Below are 20,328 nucleotides of genomic sequence, written 5' to 3' on the forward strand. Positions count from 1 at the left end.
ACATACTTACTTTGAAAGAAATTGTACTGTAGCCCAAACGCCACCATACATTAGCCCTTTAATGAGCCAAGAGTCAATATTTAGGTCTGCTATAAACCCAACCAGCCAAATAACTAGGAATGGAGTTCCTAGCATTACTTTCTGCCGAAATTCCTGTACAAAAAAACGAAAAACAAAAAACAAAAACTAGAAAGTTTGCATGTTTCAAGTAATCTGAATGTGAACCATTGTTATCTTTGTGTAAACATGCCAAAAGTGCAATTTATTCATTCAAATATACCTCCTACACACAGCTACTATTCAAGGTGCTAGTCTCAGTCTTCTATAGACAGGCATTAAACAGACAATTTAAAAGTACTTAAGTAAAATTGTGGAAAATGAGAATATAAGTTATAGGAGTGGGTATAGATATTAAGATACAGAAGACAGCAGTACCACCTGTCAACACGTGAATAAACTAGAAAATAGTTCATGATGATGATAGCCCACTAACACGGCCATTGATCACTAGAGAGAAAACCAGAATGACTTGATGTTTTAAGAGCTACATTCTCAGGTTAAGAAACCTGAGAATCCTCGACCTGAAGAAGATACTTTGAATGATACATACAAAAAACAGTACGCTAAAACATTAAAATGAGATAGAAAATAAAATCAAATAATACACAGGGTCCCAGAGTCCAGAGAATGAAGATTATGTGCTTGTAAACACATATTAAAGCATAGTGCTTAATACTCTGGAGGTACTTCCGCTGCATTTTTGTACTGACCAGTTGTTACTAAGTCTATTTCTAAGTACAAGACCTATCTATATCTACTTCCTTATAACATCCATCCAAGTTGTATCTTCAGAGCAACACAAAGTCAAGTGTATTGCCTCCTCCACACTGCAGCCCCTCACAGGCAGCTACCAAGTCTCTGGAGGTACCTTAAGTGACAGAACAATGTAAGATCTCCCAGCTATGATCTAACAAAGCTCAGAGTATAAACATTACTATCCTCTCTATTTACCTTTCTGAAGGCTAAAATATTACACTTCTTTAGTGCCCCATTTATACTGCTGGCTTTCAGTGAAATAAATACTTTTCAGACAAATGGCAATGTCTTTCCCAACTTAGCTACTGTAAATAATTTTCTGAATGGTGCTTAATTTTAGCTTGAAAAATAATTAAACATAAATTGAGTTTAATTTTATGCTGTAGTAAAATAATTAACCCTTCCAATCATTTTTTTTAAAAGATTTTATTTATTTACTTGACAGAGAGAGATCACAGTTAGGCAGAGAGGCAGGCAGAGGCGGGGGGGGGGGGAGATGGGGGGTGGGAAGCAGGCTCCCTGCTGAGCAGAGAGCCCGATGTGGGGCTTGATCCCAGGACCCTGGGATCATGACCTGAGCCGAAGGCAGAGGCTTTAACCCACTGAGACACCCAGGCGCCCCCCTTCCAATCTTTTTTTTTCAACTCTAGTATGCATGGATTTTATATCAAGACATTAGAGAAGATTTATAACTTGGAGGACAGAATGTATGGTAAAGGGTGGGTACTGGTGGGAGAAAAGGAAGATATGTCACTGGAGAAGTATTTTCTAAAATTATCTGTAATTTGCCTTGTTTTTAGTTAAGATGCTTGCTCTCCCTCAGCAATAGCCACATTTTTTTTCATTATTAAAAATAAGGATACAATTTACATATAGTAAAAGTCACCATCTTTTGGGCATAGTTCTCCGAGTTTTAACATACACTGTATGTCAGCATGAAAATCAAGACACAGAACAGTTCTAACAAGCCCTGAAATATCCTGTTGCTCCCAGTCCCAGCCTCTAACAGACACTAATCTCCACCCCTTTATTTTTTGCTTTGCAGCAATGTCTTACAAATGGAATCATACTGATGCAGTCTTTGAAATCTGGCTTCTTTCACTTAGACAATGCATCTGACATTCACTCATGTATGTATCAGCAGTTTGTTCCTTTTTAATGCTGCCTACTATTCTATCATGGGATGTATCACAGTTTACTCATCTCCAGCTAAAGGACTAGGGTTGTTTACAAATTTGAAGACTGTGAATACAGCCATTATAAACATTTGCATATATGTTTTTGTGTGAACATAAACTCATTTCACTTGGATAAATATCTATGTGTGGGCTTCTGGAGTTTTGGTTTTTTTCTTTAAAATGTTATTTAACATTTGTATTTCTGATACCATAAAGATGTTTTAAAAAAAAAAGGTAATGGTGATGTGCTGCTTTTACAGATATGATAAATCTATTTTTTCTTGAATTTTATTATGGGAAATTTTAAATATATAGTAAGTTTGAAAGAATTTTATAGTAATTTTCATTTCCCTAATGACTAATGATATTGAACAGCTTTTCATGTGCTTATGTGCCATTTTTATATCTTTTTTGGTGAAATAGGTCTTGTCTTTAACTCATTTTTCTAACTGGGTTGTTTGATTTCTTCACTGTTAAGTTGCAAAAAATTCTTTATACATTCTGGAAACTAGTCTTTTATTGGGGTATATGGCTAGCGAATATTTTCTTCCAGTCTGTAGTTTATCTTTTCATCCTAATTAACAGAGTCTTTCACTGGACAAAAGTTTTTCATTCTGATGAAGTCTAATTGATCAGTTTTTACCTTCATGGATGATACTTTTCATGTCAAGTCTCTTGGTATAGTCCTAGATTCTGATGATTTTGTTTTTTCCTGAAAGTTTTACAGTTTTACATTTAAGTCTGTGAACCATTTTGAGTTAACTTTTCTATACAGTGTGAGGTTTGAGTAAAGGTTTATTTATTATTATTTTGCTTATGCATGTCCAAATGTTCCAACACCATTTGTTGAAAAGGCTGTTTCTCCTCCACTGAATTACTTCTGCACTTCTGTAAGTCAGTAGGCATTTATCTCTGTGGTTCTGTTGCTGGGCTCTCTATTCTGTTGCAGTGATCTAGGAATTTGCTCCTCCAACAATACCACACAGTCTTGATTACTGTAGCTACAGGGCGTATCTTAAAATTCCACATAATAATTTTTTTTCCAAAACTGTTTTAGCTATTCTTGATCTATTGCCTTTCCATATAAATTTTAGATTAATCTTGGCTATAAAGACAAATAAATCTTACTGGAATTTTTATTTAATTACATTAAGTTTGTGTAACATTTTGGGCACAACTGACATAGTTACTGTGCTGAGTCTACCACTTCATGAACATAGCATGTCTCTCCATTTATTTAGATCATCGTTTATTTCTTTCATTGACATTAAAAACATTTCAGTATACAAGTAATTTTACATGTCTGGTTAGATTTACACCTAAGTATTCCAATTTTTTTGAGCAACTCTAAGTAATACTGTAGTAATTTTGGAGTCCATGTGTTTTTTGCAAGTATATGGAATAAAATAAAATGTCCTGTGACTTGCTAAACTCATTTATTAGTTCCAGGAGTTTATTTTACAGATTCGTTGGGATAGAGACAATTATGTTACCACCAAGAGGGACAATTTTATTATTTTTTCCTTTCTGAACTATGTACCTTTTAATTTCCTTTTCTTGCTTTATTTCACTAGGTACAACTTCCCCCACTAAGTTGAACAGGAACAGTAAAAGGGAGATCTTTGCCTTATTCTTGACCTTAGGGAGAAATCACTCAGTCTTTCACCATTGTTAGTTGAAGGTTTTAGAAATGCTCTTTATCAAGTTCATGAAATTCTCTATTCCTATTTTTCTGAGAGTTTTATCATAAACGAACACTGATCTTTATCAAATGCTTTTTATGCATGGATATAATCATGATATTTTTCTTCTTTGTTAATAAGGTAGATTTCACTGAATAATTCTGAATATTAAATGAGCCTTACATTCCTCTCATAAGCCGAGTTTGGTCATAGTGAGTAATTCCTTTTACGTAATGACTATTTCTATTTGTTAACATTTTGTTAAAGATTTTTAAGTGTACAATTGACCCTTGAATAACACAGGGTTGGAGTACCAACCCCCATGTAATCCAAAACCTGCATATAACTTTTGACTCCCCCAAAACTTAACTACTTATAGCCTACTATTTTGACTAGAAGCCTTATCAATAACATAAACAGTTGACTAAACATATTTTATATTATATTTATAATATATAAATATATAACATATTTATATTATATACTGTAGTCTTATAGCAAAACTAGAGAAAAGGAAATGTTATTAATAAAATCATGAGGAAGAGAAAATATGTTACAATATTATATTTACCAAAAAAAAAAAAAAAAACTGCGTAAGTGGACCACACAGTTGAAACCTGTGTTGTTCAAGGGTCAGCTGTATATTCATGAGGATGTTTGTTTATGGTTCTTTGTTTTGAACTGTCTTTGTATGGTTTTGGTATCAGGGTAACACAGACTGTTTCCATTCTGTTACTTGCCTATGTAAGCAATTTGCCAATATTCTTACACATGAAGGGAGTTTCTTATAGACAGTATATAGTTGGATTATGCATTATAATACACAGAGCCAATAACTGTATTTTACTCGGTACGTTAGAATATTTTAATTTAGGGGGACCTGGTGGCTCAGTCGATTAAGCATCTGCCTTCGGCTCAGGTCATGATCTCGGGGTCCTGGGATCGAACCCCTGCTCAGCGGGGAGCCTGCTTCTCCCTCTCCCACTTGCCCTGCCTGTGTTCCCTCTCTTGCTGTATCTCTCTCTGTCAAATAAATAAATAAAATCTTTTAAAAAAAGAGAATATTTTAATTTAATGTGATTATTGGCATGTTGGGGTTTAAGTCTATAATTTTACTTTTTGTTTTCTTATGTTTTTGTTTTTCTTTTTCCTGCCTTCTTGTAGGTAACTGGAAAGCTTTTCAGAATTCTTTTCAGAATTTATAATATTTTCCAGTTTATCCTTCTGTTTAGCTTTTTTTAGTGGTTACTCTATTATATAAACATAACTTAACACACTGGTGTCATCATTTTACAAGTTCAAAAGAAGTGTGGAAATCTTACCTGCCTTTATGTCCCTCCACCCTCCCCTGCTAATTTTACAAATTGCCTCACATATATACCTACATTTAGAAACACATCAAACAATATTATAATTTTGCCCCAACTGCCAAGCATAATTTGGAAGGAATAAGATGAGAAGTCTACCACATTTATGCATAATTTTGTTTACTATGATCTTATCAAGATTTTTCCTTTTATCATTTCCTTTCTGTTTAGAGAACATTTCTTAAACATTCTTTTAGGGTAGGTCTGCTGGCAACAAATTCTCTTAATTTTCCTTTATCTGAGAATATATGGATTTCTCCTTTATTCCTTTTTTCTTTTTTTTTCATTTGACAGAGATCAGAGGTAGGCGGGGTAGGGCGAGGGGTGGGGTAGGGAGGAGTGGAGGCAGGCTCCCTGTTGAGCAGAGAGCCTGATGCAGGGCTCGATCCCAGGACCCTGGGATCATGACCTGAGCAGAAGGCAGAGGCTCTAACCCAGTGAGCCACCCAGGCGTCCCTCTCCTTTATTCTTGAAAAATATTTTTATACTGGGTTGACAGGTCTTTCCATTCAGCACTTGGAAAATGTGCCAGTTTCTTCTGGCTTCTATGGCTTCTGGTAAGAAATCCATTGTCATTTGAACTGTTTCACTCCTATTAGTAAGGAGACTTAAAGAATTTTATTGTTTGGTTTTGGTTTCCAGAAGTTTGACTATGATGTGTGGAGGCAGGATTTCTTTGAGTTTATTCTGTTTAGGGTATATTCCACTTCCTAATCTGTAGGTTGGTCTTTTGTCAAACTTGGGGATTTTGTGGGCCTATCTTTTGGGTACTTTCTTAGTTCCACCCTCCTTCTTTTTCTGGGACCCTAATCATATCAATGTTAGATAATCTGTTATAACCATAGGTCCCTTAGGCTCTGTTCATTTTTTTTTTCCAATTTATTTCCTTTTGTTCTTCAGAATGTCTAATTTTTATTGTTCTATCTTCAGGGTGACTGATTCTTTCCTCTGTGTCCTCTATTCTGCTGTTGAGCCCTTTAACTCAGTTTGTTAAATATTGTTTACTGTAATTTTCAGTTTTAAAATTTCCATCTGGTTCTTCTGTATATTCTATTTCTATATTTCTACTTCATTGCTGAGATTACTTTTCATTTCTTTTAAGCATGTTCATAATTATTCATTGAAGCCTTTTTGTAATGGCTCTTTAAAATCTTTTGTCAGATAATTCTAGTATCTGTCATCATTTTGTTGGCATCTATTCGATTCTCTTTTCATCAATTTCACTTCTTCTTGGTCCCTGGTATGATAAGTGATCTTCATTTGATAACTGGACATTTGGGATATAATGAAACACTGGATCATATTTAAACCTCTTCTTTTAGATGGATTCCTCTGATGTAGCTTGGCAGAATAAGGGGAATGAAGCACCCACTCATTACTGCCAGGTGGGGTGGAAGTTCAGATATCAACTTTACTGACTTTACTGCCTGAGGACGGGATTCCTCATTACTGCTGGGCAAGGGCGGAACTTCCAGCTCCCCGTTATACCTCTACTAATACCTCCCTGCCTGGGAAGGTTAGGAATGCCTCATTATTGTGTCCTATGTGGTCTTCCTGATAGAGCAGGGGATGGGACCTCATTAACAGCCAGTGGGATTAAAAACTTCCAACTCCTTATTTAAACCTGCTCTGTTAACAACCCCAGGAAAGAAGCTGGGGCACCTCATTACAGCCTGTTAAGGGTTAGAAGTTTAGGCCTTTGCTGGTATGATTAACTGTGTATGATTTCTGGTATGAAAAACTGTGGGGCCAGAGTTTCTTCTGCAATATTTGGCTGTGGTAGAAAGTTATTTTCTTAAGTCTCTATCTTGCTAATCTGACTCTTTTGTGAAGGTTCTTTAGCCAGAGAGCAGGATTTTGTTGGAGCCCTTTTGGTCTGTATCCATTTGTGATTCTAGGTTGCTGGCTTTGTCAGCTCTGTATTTGGGATATATGAGGCAAAAAAGAGAACACATTTTTCAGGTCCTGAGCTCCCTATCCATTCAGGCTTTTTCTTTTCATCTCCCAGAGTTTCCCTACGTTTCTTGTGTATGTAATGTCCAGGTTTTTCAGTTGTGCTTAGTATGGAAGAATAGGGTAAGTACAGCTTCTCCATCTTCCCAGGCTTATTTTCATATAATCAATAAACAATATTAAAGTAGATAATATGTGTGATTTCCACTGTTAACCAAAGGGATTGGGGGTTTTTAAGTGTTGAAAAATACAATTTAGAGATTTCCTTCTAACTTATTAAGCATTTATTTAGGAGGCACTCACTCTCTCTACCTCTGGCCCTACCCTGTGTCTAAAATTTTCTAACCTTAAAAATCCAAGAGCTTTAAAAATAGTTTTCTAAAATTAAGTTTCTCTCCACATCTATCTACTAGCACTGTCCAAAAATATTTTTCCCCCATTGGGATGACTTATTTTTAGTAAAATGCTACTGAATCCTAGGTGTAAATATTTCTTGTTTGGTTTTAAATACAGAACATACTTTACGGATTAGCAAATCAAGTCATGTTTATGATTTAAGTATTTCTAATGAGATGAAAAGGAAACAGTCTATATAAATGCAAATACTTAATTACACAAAGCATGCAAGCACTGTATGTTTTTATTTAATAATCTTTTCTAAAAATGTAATATATTTTAAAATACTAATGCAAAAAACACCACCAAAACAAAAATAGGAACACTTGACTTCTGAACTGATCACAATAATAAACACATGTTAATGAAATTGTGCTAAACTCTTTAATGAAGTTCTCTCTTAATTTTTTATTTTTTTAAAGATTTATTTTAGGGGCGCCTGGGTGGCAGGGTGGGTTAAAGCCTCTGCCTTTGGCTCAGGTCATGATACCAGGGTTCTGGGATCAAGTCCTGCATCAGGCTCTCTGCTCTGCGGGGAGCCTGCTTCCTCCTCTCTCTCTGCCTGCCTCTCTGCCTACTTGTGATCTCTGTCAAGTAAATAAATAAAATCTTAAAAAAAAAAAAAAAAGATTTTAGAGAGAGAAAGAACGAGTTGGGGGGCAGAGGGAAAGAGACTCCCAAGCAGACTCCATACTTAGCGCAGAGTCCCACACAGCCTGTGATCATGATCCAAGCTGAAACCAAGAGTTGGATGTTCAACTGACTGTACAACCCAGGCATCCCTGAAGCTCTCTTTTTAAAAAGAAATCATATCCAAACACATAAACATGACAGTTCTTATTGCTATAATAAGTAACTACATATTATTAAACATCTAGAATTTACAAAGTCATTTTTATCTGACAATGTATTTTTAAAAAATCCTTTAGAATATTTACACTAAACAAAATGAAGGCATAAATATTATGGGATTTTCCAAAGCAATACAAGACACTTTTGTTATAAGCTTAGTTACAATGAGATACCAGGATTTATTCACTGTGTTGAGAAAAACTGCTTTAAATCCTAGAGAACAGAGCAAAATTAATGAAAATTGAAAAATAAACCATTTTCTGTGTTATATCTAATAGTAAAATGAAAGAGTTAACACGACATGCAAAAACTGCTCATTATTCTCAACTATGGGTTTGAAAATAGGCAAGTATTTTTTTAGATTTTATTTATTTGACAAAAAGAAAGCGGGATAGAGAGAGCACAAATGGGGAGAGGGAGAGGAAGAAGCAGTCTCCCTGCTGAGCAGAGGACCCTGGGATCATGACCTGAGCAAAAGGCAGACGCTTAACTAACAGAGCTACCCAGGCATCTTGAAAGGCAAGTTTATACACTATAAATCTGACTTTTCTCATGCTAAAGTAATGACCAATGGTTTTAAAGCACTAAGGAAGTCTGAACTATAAATAAATGTGACATGTTTTCATGTTTTCCTTTGTCCAAATCTTGTCATTTTGTCCTGATAACACACAGATCATTAACTTTAAATAAACAGTATTACCACTAGAACAGACTAAATAAAAAGGTACTGAAGCCTTAATGTCTTCAACTTGTGATTACTGACAAATTAGCCAAATATCTTGTCAATTAATTTAGTATTTTAAAGAAACCGTCAGCTGATTTTTACATTTTTAAAAGGAAAGAAATTTTTAAGGAATATAGGCCCCTCTTTGGGGGAAATATTCTTATTTTTGAAATCATATTATTATAATTAGGCAATTGAACCAACAGTCATACAGTTTAACCTTGAAGGTATATGGAAGATCTAAAAGAGGCTTTCTACAGAGAACTGAAGAATATAAGTTTCTCTCACTCTAAAAACATTACAACATATCACAAAAGAATGGGCAGCTTGAATCAATTAGAGTTGTGACCACTTTAAAAAGATATGTATTTGGACTATAATTTTTCATAGTTTATTACCAATTAATAAATGCACTTAAACAAGGACTTACTATCTCTCCATTGCTTAACAAAGGACAGTTGAATCAATGAACTAAAATTTATGTTAGCTTATGGAGATTTAAACAATTTTACATATAACCATTCTTCTTAATTATCAAATTACCAAGTAGGTAGAGCCCTGAAAAACTTTGCTATCTGACTTTGTCCTGAGTAATTTAGTATTTTAAAAATTACACTGGCCAATGGCAAAATTAAAAGCTAAAACTGCTCAGCTAAGAAAGTATGCCTATGAATTTTACTTAAAAAGATTATATGCTGCAAATCTTCAAACATGAATTTACCTTGTCAGCTTTCAGCTTTCTAAGGAAGGATGGATTGTCATATCCTTTTGCTTGTCTCGCCTCTTGCAAATGGTTGATCATCCACACGTTTTTTCTCTGCTTTGCCAAATCAAGTGCTGATTCACCCTGATTAGCAGAAAAAATTCACATTAAAAGTAAAAAGTAAAATATTTTAGTTATTTTTAAAGTACTCCCATAAAAATAAATTGAACAATTAGTTCTTTAACATTGTTTTAACATTGAGCAAAGTCAAATACTAAAAGAATCTAAATCATTACTTATTATTATGCTTTCCCATTCAAGGTACAATCAGTAAATGTATTTACTCGTCTTATTCTATAAATTCTATTTTTGGTTGCATTTTCACTTATATTAAAGTAAATCAAAAAGTAGGTATTTTACCACCTGCTGGATCAGAGGCTATCATTCAGTTTATTAGTTATTTCGTATTCTAAAGGGTTTTATTAGTAACACTTACTACTACAAAACATCCAACTATCATACCAAATTGCCAGAAACCTCTCGGTTTAATTTCAGTAATGACAAAGGTCTGAAGACAACAAGGAAGAAAAAGAAAAGTCAACTTCTATTTCTACTACTGTTGTACTGGCATTCTGATCATCTTAAATTCATTCACCCATCCAGGAATTTCCAAAGAGAATAACAGTAACAAAAAATAATGAAACTCAAGTTACAGACCTACAGCTCCCTTTAATCTCAAGAAGAATGCCAAAGAGTATATAAGTGAATAGAACTAAGTGCTTTATAGATAGAAATAAGACATAAGCACCCCCAATTCTAGATTCATGCTTCTTTTTGACTTTATTAATTTAAAATCTTATTTCTCATTGTCATTCTCATTGTCTATTGTCAGACACCTACATTTCTATTCTATTTGATATTCTTCACTATTTATCTACTTCTTTAAATAGAAAAGCAAAATGAAAAATTTTGTGTGCCAAAATTTTGAGAATGTATGGATGAATATTCAAAATTAGTTAATAAAAAAGGAAAATACTGAAATTTTATTTTGAAAAACTGGATAAAAACAAAAAAAAATAAGCCTTGCAGTGCCTTACTTATGAGGGATGATTATCAAGTATAAAGTACACTTTATTTAAAAGAAAAACACTAAAAAACAAAAAGCAAACAACAAAATAAGCACGGCCACCAACAGCAACAACTATAACAACACACCAATAATGACAAAAAGCCCAACCAATCCTTTAGTAAAAGGTCAACAGTATTTAATAAGGAATGGGCTAATCTAGATGAGTCTTCCACAAATAGGGATATTTATGGTAAAATATCTCCTCGCCTACTCAAAACTTCTATCACCTAAGTTGTAAGAACCAGCTAATTAATCCAAACTATAAAGATTACCTGAATAAAAGCAATCCCTTGGGTAACAATTCCCAGAGAATATCCTGCTGTTGCCTCGGTCCAGCTGAGCATCCCTTCCACTAGAGGGCCATGTGACACCTAAGGATTGCCTAGATAAAAAGATGGAGGGAGCTTTAAGAAATCTTCCAACTACTACTCCTCTAGTCTTCTGACTGCTTTTGTGTAGTTCTTTTATTCGGCTGGTAAAATAAACAAGCGATTAATGTAAAGAATGATACTAAAGCTCAGGTTCTGAAGTAAGTCTATATTTGATTACTCCATGTATCAGCCAAAATAGTAAATGATAATAACAAGAGGAATAACAACAAGAATCATGGAGTATTTATAGACTATATAACTGGTAATAAAAGAAATTTTTCAAAGGTTTTGGTGAAATAAACATAATGGAAGGTGGAGGGTGGAAAATAACTTTTTCCCTGAGAGTGGATTTCATTATTAAAACTAAAGAAAATTCTTTCTTGGAGACCATCTAGGTCAGGTACTTAAGAGGTAAAGAAAACCATTTTTAGAAAAAAAGTTTCTTACCTCATTTCAAGAAACCATATAAGAGTATTTTAATCTATTAACAAAGCTTTTACAGCCTGCACAAAGTAAAAATTATGTTGTTTGATAAGTTTTAGAAAGAAAAAACTGGAAATGCTTGGGCAGCCTCCAGAGATTAGCTGTTCTCCCAAAATTCATCTAAATTCATCCATATAACCAAAACTTGTGGAGGGGGATACAACATTATTTTTTAAAAATTCACAAATGAGATGCTACCATAAAGAGGAGTTACTGCATAGTTCATTAAAAAATATATATATTCTTAGTATCCCAAGTCACTTTTCCTTCCCTTACTGTTATCCCTTCACAAGATTTGGATTTATTGCATGTAACTGTTATCTGGGGCTATGGTTCTTAAATTCTTCTGAGTCATAGTTGATGAAAGCATTGGCCTTCTCCCCAAAAAGTATTGATAAAAGTAATTTTTTGTAACAATTTATGGGCCCACCCTCTAACCAAAATTCTCTGGTAGGTCCCAAATTAAGAATTTCTAATCTAAAGTATATGGTCATTCCTGTGCCTTCTAAGAATCAAAGTAGCATTTTAAAGTAACCTTATTTTGGGGAAAAAAAAAATTTATTTATATATTAGAAGAATGGAATTCCTTAATCAAATAACTAATTTACAAGGGTAAATATCTAATATAAAGACAGATTTCTAAGAAACTTAAATTCAGTCTTATTTAGCAAATAGCTACTTTAGAAGAAATAGGATCAACTAACTATAGTTGTTTAATTATAACTATAGTTGTATCACTATAATACAAAGTATAATTTTTCATATTCTTTAAAGAATTCAACTTTTATTCCTATTACAGCCATATCCAGATTTGCAGACTACAGCTTTTTGGTTATAATTCATGATTATCAATTAGACTCTCTTTCTTAACACTTAAAATGAAAAATGGAAAAATATACAGGTATACATCAAATTCCTGGACAAAGAATCTAGATTGTTTTTAATTAATGAATTTTTCCCTTTTGAAATTCACAGCAATTTGCTTATTTAACTAGCCTGCCATTCCACATAGCTAAAAGGCACAACACTTCATATTACATATGACTAAAATAGAGCCAATTCCTATCACCCTTGCCCCAAGAAAGTCTTCTTTCAGTCTTCACAATCTCAATATATATCACAAGACATTTATTTAGTCATCAAGATTGCCTTTCGTCTTCATATCTAATCTACTCTAAACTATCATTTCCAAATCCACAAATCTATTAAAATTGCAGGCCAAACTAACATCAGCTGCCTGATTTATTAAAATGGCCGAACTGATCTTCAGTCATCCCCTCCATTTTCTTAATTCTTTAATGCATTCTCCATCAGCAACCAAAGTAGTCTTTTAAAAATACTTAAAACACAAAGATTATAAAGCCATCCTTCACAAATCCTTCCAACTCCTTTTCATGACTGAGAACATAATTAAAGTTCCTTATCATGGCCTTGCGTGATCTGGCACCTACCTGAGTGTCTTCACTCCTCTGCTCCCTGCACTCAGCCCAGGCTGTCATTTTCTGTACCTCTAACAGCAAGCTTACTCCTGGCCTTGGGACTTGCATTAACAGGCTCCTCTACATGGAAACTTTTTTCCCACTTATCTTTGTATAACTGATCCCTTCTTCATCAGACAAGTCTCAAAGCAAATGTCATCTCCTCAGAGGTATTCACAAGTCACTCACAGCCCTCATCACTGCACATTTGCGTGTATGCATGCACATGTGTGTTTCAATTACAATTACAATTAATTGCTCCTTAATACGATGTAAATTCTGAAAGAATACGGACTTCAGCTATTTTATACACCTTGACTCACCACCACTAAAAGTGGTGACTAGACTGCAGCATAACAGGAATGCCAGAGTCCACCAGAAAAAACAGTTGATACTTATTTCATCTGTTAACTTCCACAAAAAGTAAATTTTAAAACAAAAATCTACTTTTCCAATAGTGTGGATAGAAAGATGATTTTTACTCTGAAAGTATTAAATGTTCCCTGAGCAACTGAAGCAACTCGTTAGACTTTATTTCCTTTAAAAATAATGTCATTCCAAACAAGTCAGAGGAAGATAAATACCATATGATCTCACTTGTATGTGGAATCTAAAAAACAAAACAAACAAAACAAAACCAAGCTCACTAATACACAGAACGGACTCATGGTTGCCAGAAGCGGGCTTCAGGGGTGGGCAAAGGCAATTGAAACACACAAACTTCTAGTTTTAAAATAAGTCAAGTCCTGGAACGTATTTATAGCACAGCGACTATAGTTACTACTCTATTATATATTGGAAAGTTCCTAAGAGAGTAAATCTTAAGGGTTCCTATCACTAGGAAAAAGGACATTTTGTGACTATGTAAGGGTAACAATGCTGACTGGATCTGCTGTGGTGGTCATCCCACATGTTCAAATCATTATGTTGTATACCTAAAACCAGCATAATGTTGTATGCCAACTATACCTCAATTAAAAAAATAAAATGATGATGATAATGATGACAATGATGATGATTTCACTCCAGAAGCTACAAGGGAATCACATTTAAAATAACTTCTTTTGGGGGGCACTTGGATGGCTCAGTTGGTTAAGTGTCTGCCTCTTGGTTTTGGTTCAGGTCATGATCTCAGGCTCATGGGATCGAAACCCAAGCACAGCTCCACGCTCAATAAGGAGTCCACCTGAGAGTCTCTCTCTCTCCCCCTTCCTCTGCTCACCTCCCCCGCCAACCATGCTTGCTCATGCTCTCAGAAAAAAAAAAAGTTCCACATGCACATTAATTATATGACACTGTAACTCTGGAAGTATTCATATAAACCATACTAACTAAGAAAGTTACATTTGAGGAGCACCTGGGTGGCTCAGTCAGTTAAGCATCTGCCTTCGTCTCAGGTCATATCCCAGGGTCCTGGGATTGAGTCCCACATTAGGCTCCCTGCTCAGCAGGGAGTCTGCTTCTCCCTCTCCCTCATCCCTCCCCCTGCTCATAAGTGCTCTCCCTCTTTCTCAAATAAATAAATAAATAAATAAAAAGAAAGCTATATAGGAGCTTATCCTATCTTGGTATCAAATAATTCATGTACCTGAACCTGCAAAACATTAAAAATATAAGGATCAAACCATATAAATCATCTCAAATCTCTCTCTTACCATTACCTTTCTGTTGAAATTCATTACAGATTTCTTCTGCTAAGTCTAATAAAAGTTTATGCAATAGTTAATGTGAAGTGCAAGGGTTCATTATTTATTTGAAAGACATTAAATTTACAGGGCACCTGGGTGGCTCAGTGGGTTAAGCCTCTGCCTTCAGGTCATGATCTCAGGGACCTGGGATGGAGCCCCACATCAGGCTCTCTGCTCAGCAGGGAGCCTGCTTCCCCCCCACCCCTCTCTGCCTGCCTTTTTGCCTACTTGTGATCTATCAAATAAATAAATAAAAAAATTTTTAAAAGACATTAAATTTATAAACCACACTTCAAATACTTAAAGATCATGATCCAAGTGAAGTTACCTAAATTCTATACGGATAAAAAAGGTATTTTTAAGTGATCTAAAAATACACACTACTAGCTTCAAATTTCAGAACTGTAGAGTCATGTTGTCACAATTTTTAGTATTCTTGTAATTTCAATATATTGCTGTGGCTCTTGGCAGAGTCTATGGAGACTCAACATTTGCCATAGTAAAACTGGTTCTATCTTTTCAATAATATTAATACTAAATATTTTGAAATACATTCCTGGGGCATGATCATTTTGAGAATGGCTGTCCGGTACTGAAGAGAAGGAAAATAATGCTCTAAAGCAATTCAGATATAAAACATAAGGTAATTTTTTCTTATGGGGATATTGGTTAGCCTTAATCAAACTCATTTTTCTGATCCTTCAGCCCTTGCGATCGGCCTAATTTACTAAACACATTGTTATGAACTTTTCTGAGCTTCCTGCTTAAAAACATTTGGAAAGTAAAATTTTTTCTCTATAATTTCAGAAGTGGCAGAAAGGTTTACTAGCAGAGTTATGAATACTAGCTTAGAGATAAAATTCATGACTACAAAAATCTTCATTCAATCTGTCAACAAATATTTAGAGTGCCCCTCATGTGTCAGGTACTATGGAAATAGACTTTCCTCTTTTCATATTTTACTGGTAGATATTAGGCCACTCTGATCACTTTGGGTGGAAACAAAAGGACTCGAAATTTTAAAAAGAAAGAAAATACATGGCTTTCTCAATTTTTTTATAGTTTCCAACAAGATATTTAATATTTACTTTTAACTAAATATTTTCAATTAAACTCATTTTTAAAAATTGGTTAAAATTTTAAGTACATTAGGCTCCATATAGCTAGTCTAAGCTGTATTATTTCAGTAGTTCAAACTAGAGTAATCAAATACAGAAAAATTATTCACTGGAACATAAGTAGATGCCCTGATCCAGCAGGAGATAACCTACTTTTTGATTGCCATTTCAGATTATTACATGGCTCAAATCTCTTTCAAATTTAATTAGCACATATCCCTTAGAAATTTAAGAAACATGACTCAGAAAATACTATGGTTTATAAGCCAAAATTAAAGAACATTTGTCAAAGGGTACAAAGTTATTTATGAATTTACATTACTGAAAGATGATGTTTGAAAGTTTAAAGTCATTTCACAGAAAGAGTTGCTGAAAGACGTGGTGGATCCTGAAGCTTTAAACATGAGAATGGTTAACCAAAATTTAAAACTACCGAAAAGAATTTTTTTCCAAGTACTCATAAAATGTCTACAAATTTCTAAATGTTCAGAGTATAAATGATAATTGTGTTCTGTTCTTAGATAATTTTGTATACTTTTCCTGGATTAGTCCAAAATATGGGGTATGTGGGGACTCCCCTATAAACATCATAAAAGTGTCTATCAAATTTAAAGGTCTTGACCTTTAAAATAAGATGAAAACAACTCAAAGAATTGCATAATGCGGTTTACCTACAAACTTGTGATTCTCCATACTGATCTTAAAGAAACCAGAAAACAATTCCCTTTAGCTATGAAGATATGGATTATAAAATTAAATTTTCAGAAGTCAGTAAGAATTCACTAATGAAAAAGGCCATCAAAATCTGAAAATTACTTCAACACTAAAAGACAAAAGTAAATAAACCAGTCTTTCCAAAGAAATTCTTGCATGGAAGCATAGGGTTAATCTTAAATAAGAGGTTTCTTCCATCTTTGACAGTCTGTGAAAAAATCTATTTTTTACTGAGAAATTAAGATCTTAATAACATCTCACATAGCATAATCAATACAGGATATTTTTACCTTGATGTTCTGGGCATCAACATTAGCCCCAGCTTCCAGAAGAAGACTAATGACTGTGGTATTCCCTGCTAGTACTGCCCAATGCAAAGCAGTGTTTTTGTGATACTTGTCACCAAGGTTAACTGAAACATTGAATGTTAAAAGCAATCTAGTTGGATCCACACTGAAAAGGAAAAAAAAAAACAACAACAACAACAACCCTAATTTCAATTATAGAAATCATTACAGATACTAAACTGATTGCGGTTGTATTTGCATTCCATCTTGGAACACTTCTAATCTAACCTATACTCAACCTTATAATAGGTATTGAGAGAACATTCTAATATGAAGTATTAAGTATGTGCAACACCATTAGAGGGCATACTTGGTCCTGACATTTTCTAATTTTGATTAGGGAGTAAGGTCATTAATATTTATATAATTAAACAAGTAAATGTTTAAATTTAAATCTGGATTGCTACAAAAATGTTTTCAGGCAATTCAACTAATTAATAATTAAACCTGCCAGTATACAAATAACATGAAAAAAATAATTTTAAAGATAAGGTAACATCTTTCATTCTTAAAAACTGCTAAAAGTGGAATAAATTAAGAATACTACAATTACCAAGATCAAGGTAAGCACAGAGACTCAAACATCAAAAAGTAATTTATTATATTTCATAGCAAGAATTTTAAATATTAACAAATAGAACATTAACTACTTTTTCTCATCATTTTACATTTTAATATGCTGAAAATGATACGAATAAATATTTTATAATGATTACATACCTATGTGTTCTATAAGCTGCCCACATTAAAGGTGTCATTCCATTCTGATCCATCATATCTACATCCTGATAGAATAAAAAGAAAAAAGTCAGACGGTAAAAATTTCTAAGTTCCTACCAAATTTACTCAGAAAAATCTAACTTACATACCACAGGAGAAGCCAATAACACTCCTCAATCAAGGCTGATTAATGAAAATTTTAACTTTTTTTCAAATAAAACTATTTATTGTCACTAAATATTTTAATTAATGGGCATATATTTAATTGACTATAAATATGTATTTAATTAACATATATTTACAGACTTCCTTTTTCAGATGGTTTAATCACCCTTTCAATGTTTTACATTTAAAGATCTTGACCTACTCTTCACCTTTCATCCACAGAGTATAAGTTAAATGATTTAAGTCTGTGAAAAACTGATTAAACTAATTCATGATAAGAGGGAATAATGAAACCCTGTTTATTTCTAGGCATTTCAAAACAAAAAATAAAAAGACTTATCTTTTCAATAAACTCAAATTCTGTTTGCCTTTTATTGTTATGCACGTACATTTTTAGAGTCAAATAATTCTGAAAAATTTGTGGTAATAAAGCAATTCTCTGCCTTACTCCCCACTATTTTCACCTCTTTTAGCCCTTCACATCTTAAATAAGATGCTTGAATTGCTACTTTTTGATTTTTCAGTTTTAGGCATTATCTTCTGAGACTTCAGTATGCGAAATGAGAATTCTGCTCTTTACTCTTCCTGACCCATCACAAATATGCACCTCTCTATTCTTTCAAGAGATCTATTATATTTTTGGTTCTAAAAATGTTTGGTATTTACGTTATTATAAATGTATATGAATACTATTCCCAGCAAAATCGTGTAGTAAACTATGATTATTTTTCTTCTCCTATCCAACTTTTTGCTTTCATATGGTACTTCCTCCCCACCTCACTTTTGCTTCGTTTTTAAACAAATTACAATTAAAACTACCATCTATTCAACCAAAATTCTTCCCTAGTTATCTAAGTCTCCTTTCAAGACATCCTGATGCATCAGGGATTCTATCAGTTTCACTTCCCTAAAATTCTCTCTCCTAACTCCAACCTGGACTATATATTACCCTATATGCCTGAGACATCTGTCTCATTAACTAGAACAGGTTCTCTGACAATTAAACTTATATTAACTTATATTAAAATCATCTTTGTATTCTCTGTGCCCAGCAGAGTAAATGATCAAAAACCATTTGCTAAGTGAAAAGACATGTTTATCTACCTATTTGTTTGGGAAGGACATAGGGTTTAGAATAAGGCAGACATGGTTTTGAATTCTTAGGTGGACCACTTAATAGCTATTAGACTAGCAAAATTAATTCTCTGTGCTTCAGCTTCCTCATCTAAAAATGCAAATATAAATAATGGCTTCATAAGACCCCTGTGATGATTAAATGGAATAATGTGTGTAAAGCACCTAGTCTATAGCCTAGAACATAAGAGACATTCAATAGACAGTAAGTTTCCTCTTCTTCCCTTCCCCATTGCCCATTCCTGGATTATATAAAGGCAGCAGTTCTAATCCAAATTGTGTTATCTAATACACCAGCCAGTGCAGAGAGGACAGAGTTATAGTGAGTATGCTGCACAACACTCTATACCTCTATACAGCAGTTGTCTGTGAGCCACAATTATTGATGGGAATATGTCTTAAATGTGAACATTAACCAAGGGTACTGAAGCAGAAAAAATGCTGAGAACCAGTACATTAGACAAACTAGAACACACATCCTTGGATATCATTAGTCTTAGTCCCTCATCAAGAATACGATAATCAAAAGTTACACCTTATCCATTATAAATACATTTACGGATTTACATTGACTGTGGTTGGGAGCATCTTATGTAACCTATTTCCAATATACACATTAAATAAAAATCTTTAAGAAAATCTTCTGAAAAATGACAAGCTTCCTAGTTTTTTACATGAGTCAAGTACTGTAACTTATTTTATTTCCTTTAGGGTCCTAATTTCAAGAGAGCGCAACTAAATGTGATGTCCAATTAAAACAAACACGTTAAGTTCTTGTTTTAGTTTCTTCCTCCTTCTTAGTTGTCTTTTCATATCCTTCTTAAAAAGTGATAGCATTAAAAAATATCAGTAAGTGAAATTAAAAATGTAAAATAATGCCATATCTCTAGAGTACTAAAAGAAAAATGAAATTCAACCTTTTCTTTCTTTGGGTCGGGGTTTAAAACTTGGTACTTCTTTTCCAAGTTCAGCCTGGACGTATGGGTATTCTCTATTAGGAAGAATTAACAAGCCCAGATCAAAAGCTTATGGGGATTCCATGATCAACAGGGCTCCATAACTTAGCATTTTCCCTTTTCTCCTGAAAATCATCCAAAAGAATTGGTAGTGAGCACTAAATATATTTTAACAGTATAACTAAAATGAAACAAATGTGAAGAACAGAATGACAAACTAAATGGAATGTTATATGCCCTAAGAATATAAGACTGATACAAATAACAAAAAATGGAGAAAATGGAAAAAGGTTGAAAAGAAAGTGTAAGTACCTAATCTGTAATAGCTATGAGTCAAAGGATATTATTTAAAGC

The 20,328-nt window shown here is 33.7% G+C and overlaps 1 protein-coding gene across 1 annotated transcript in view; it reads right to left on the reverse strand.

Moving 5' to 3' along the window:
- The window catches only part of LOC111142133 (zinc finger DHHC-type containing 17), an 87,459-nt gene that overhangs the window by 23,917 nt on the left and 43,214 nt on the right, over positions 1-20,328 (reverse strand). Inside the window, exons 6-9 of the mRNA XM_022495113.1 lie at positions 17,720-17,784; positions 16,943-17,105; positions 9,690-9,815; positions 11-153 (exon numbers count right to left, since the gene is read on the reverse strand). Coding sequence (XP_022350821.1) covers positions 11-153; positions 9,690-9,815; positions 16,943-17,105; positions 17,720-17,784 — 497 coding nt within the window. The remainder of the gene's footprint in view (positions 1-10; positions 154-9,689; positions 9,816-16,942; positions 17,106-17,719; positions 17,785-20,328) is intronic.

The sequence above is a fragment of the Enhydra lutris genome, unplaced genomic scaffold (assembly GCF_002288905.1).
Source record: "Enhydra lutris kenyoni isolate GAN:26980312 unplaced genomic scaffold, ASM228890v2 scaffoldscaffold7, whole genome shotgun sequence".
In the NCBI taxonomy this organism is placed as follows: domain Eukaryota; kingdom Metazoa; phylum Chordata; class Mammalia; order Carnivora; family Mustelidae; genus Enhydra; species Enhydra lutris.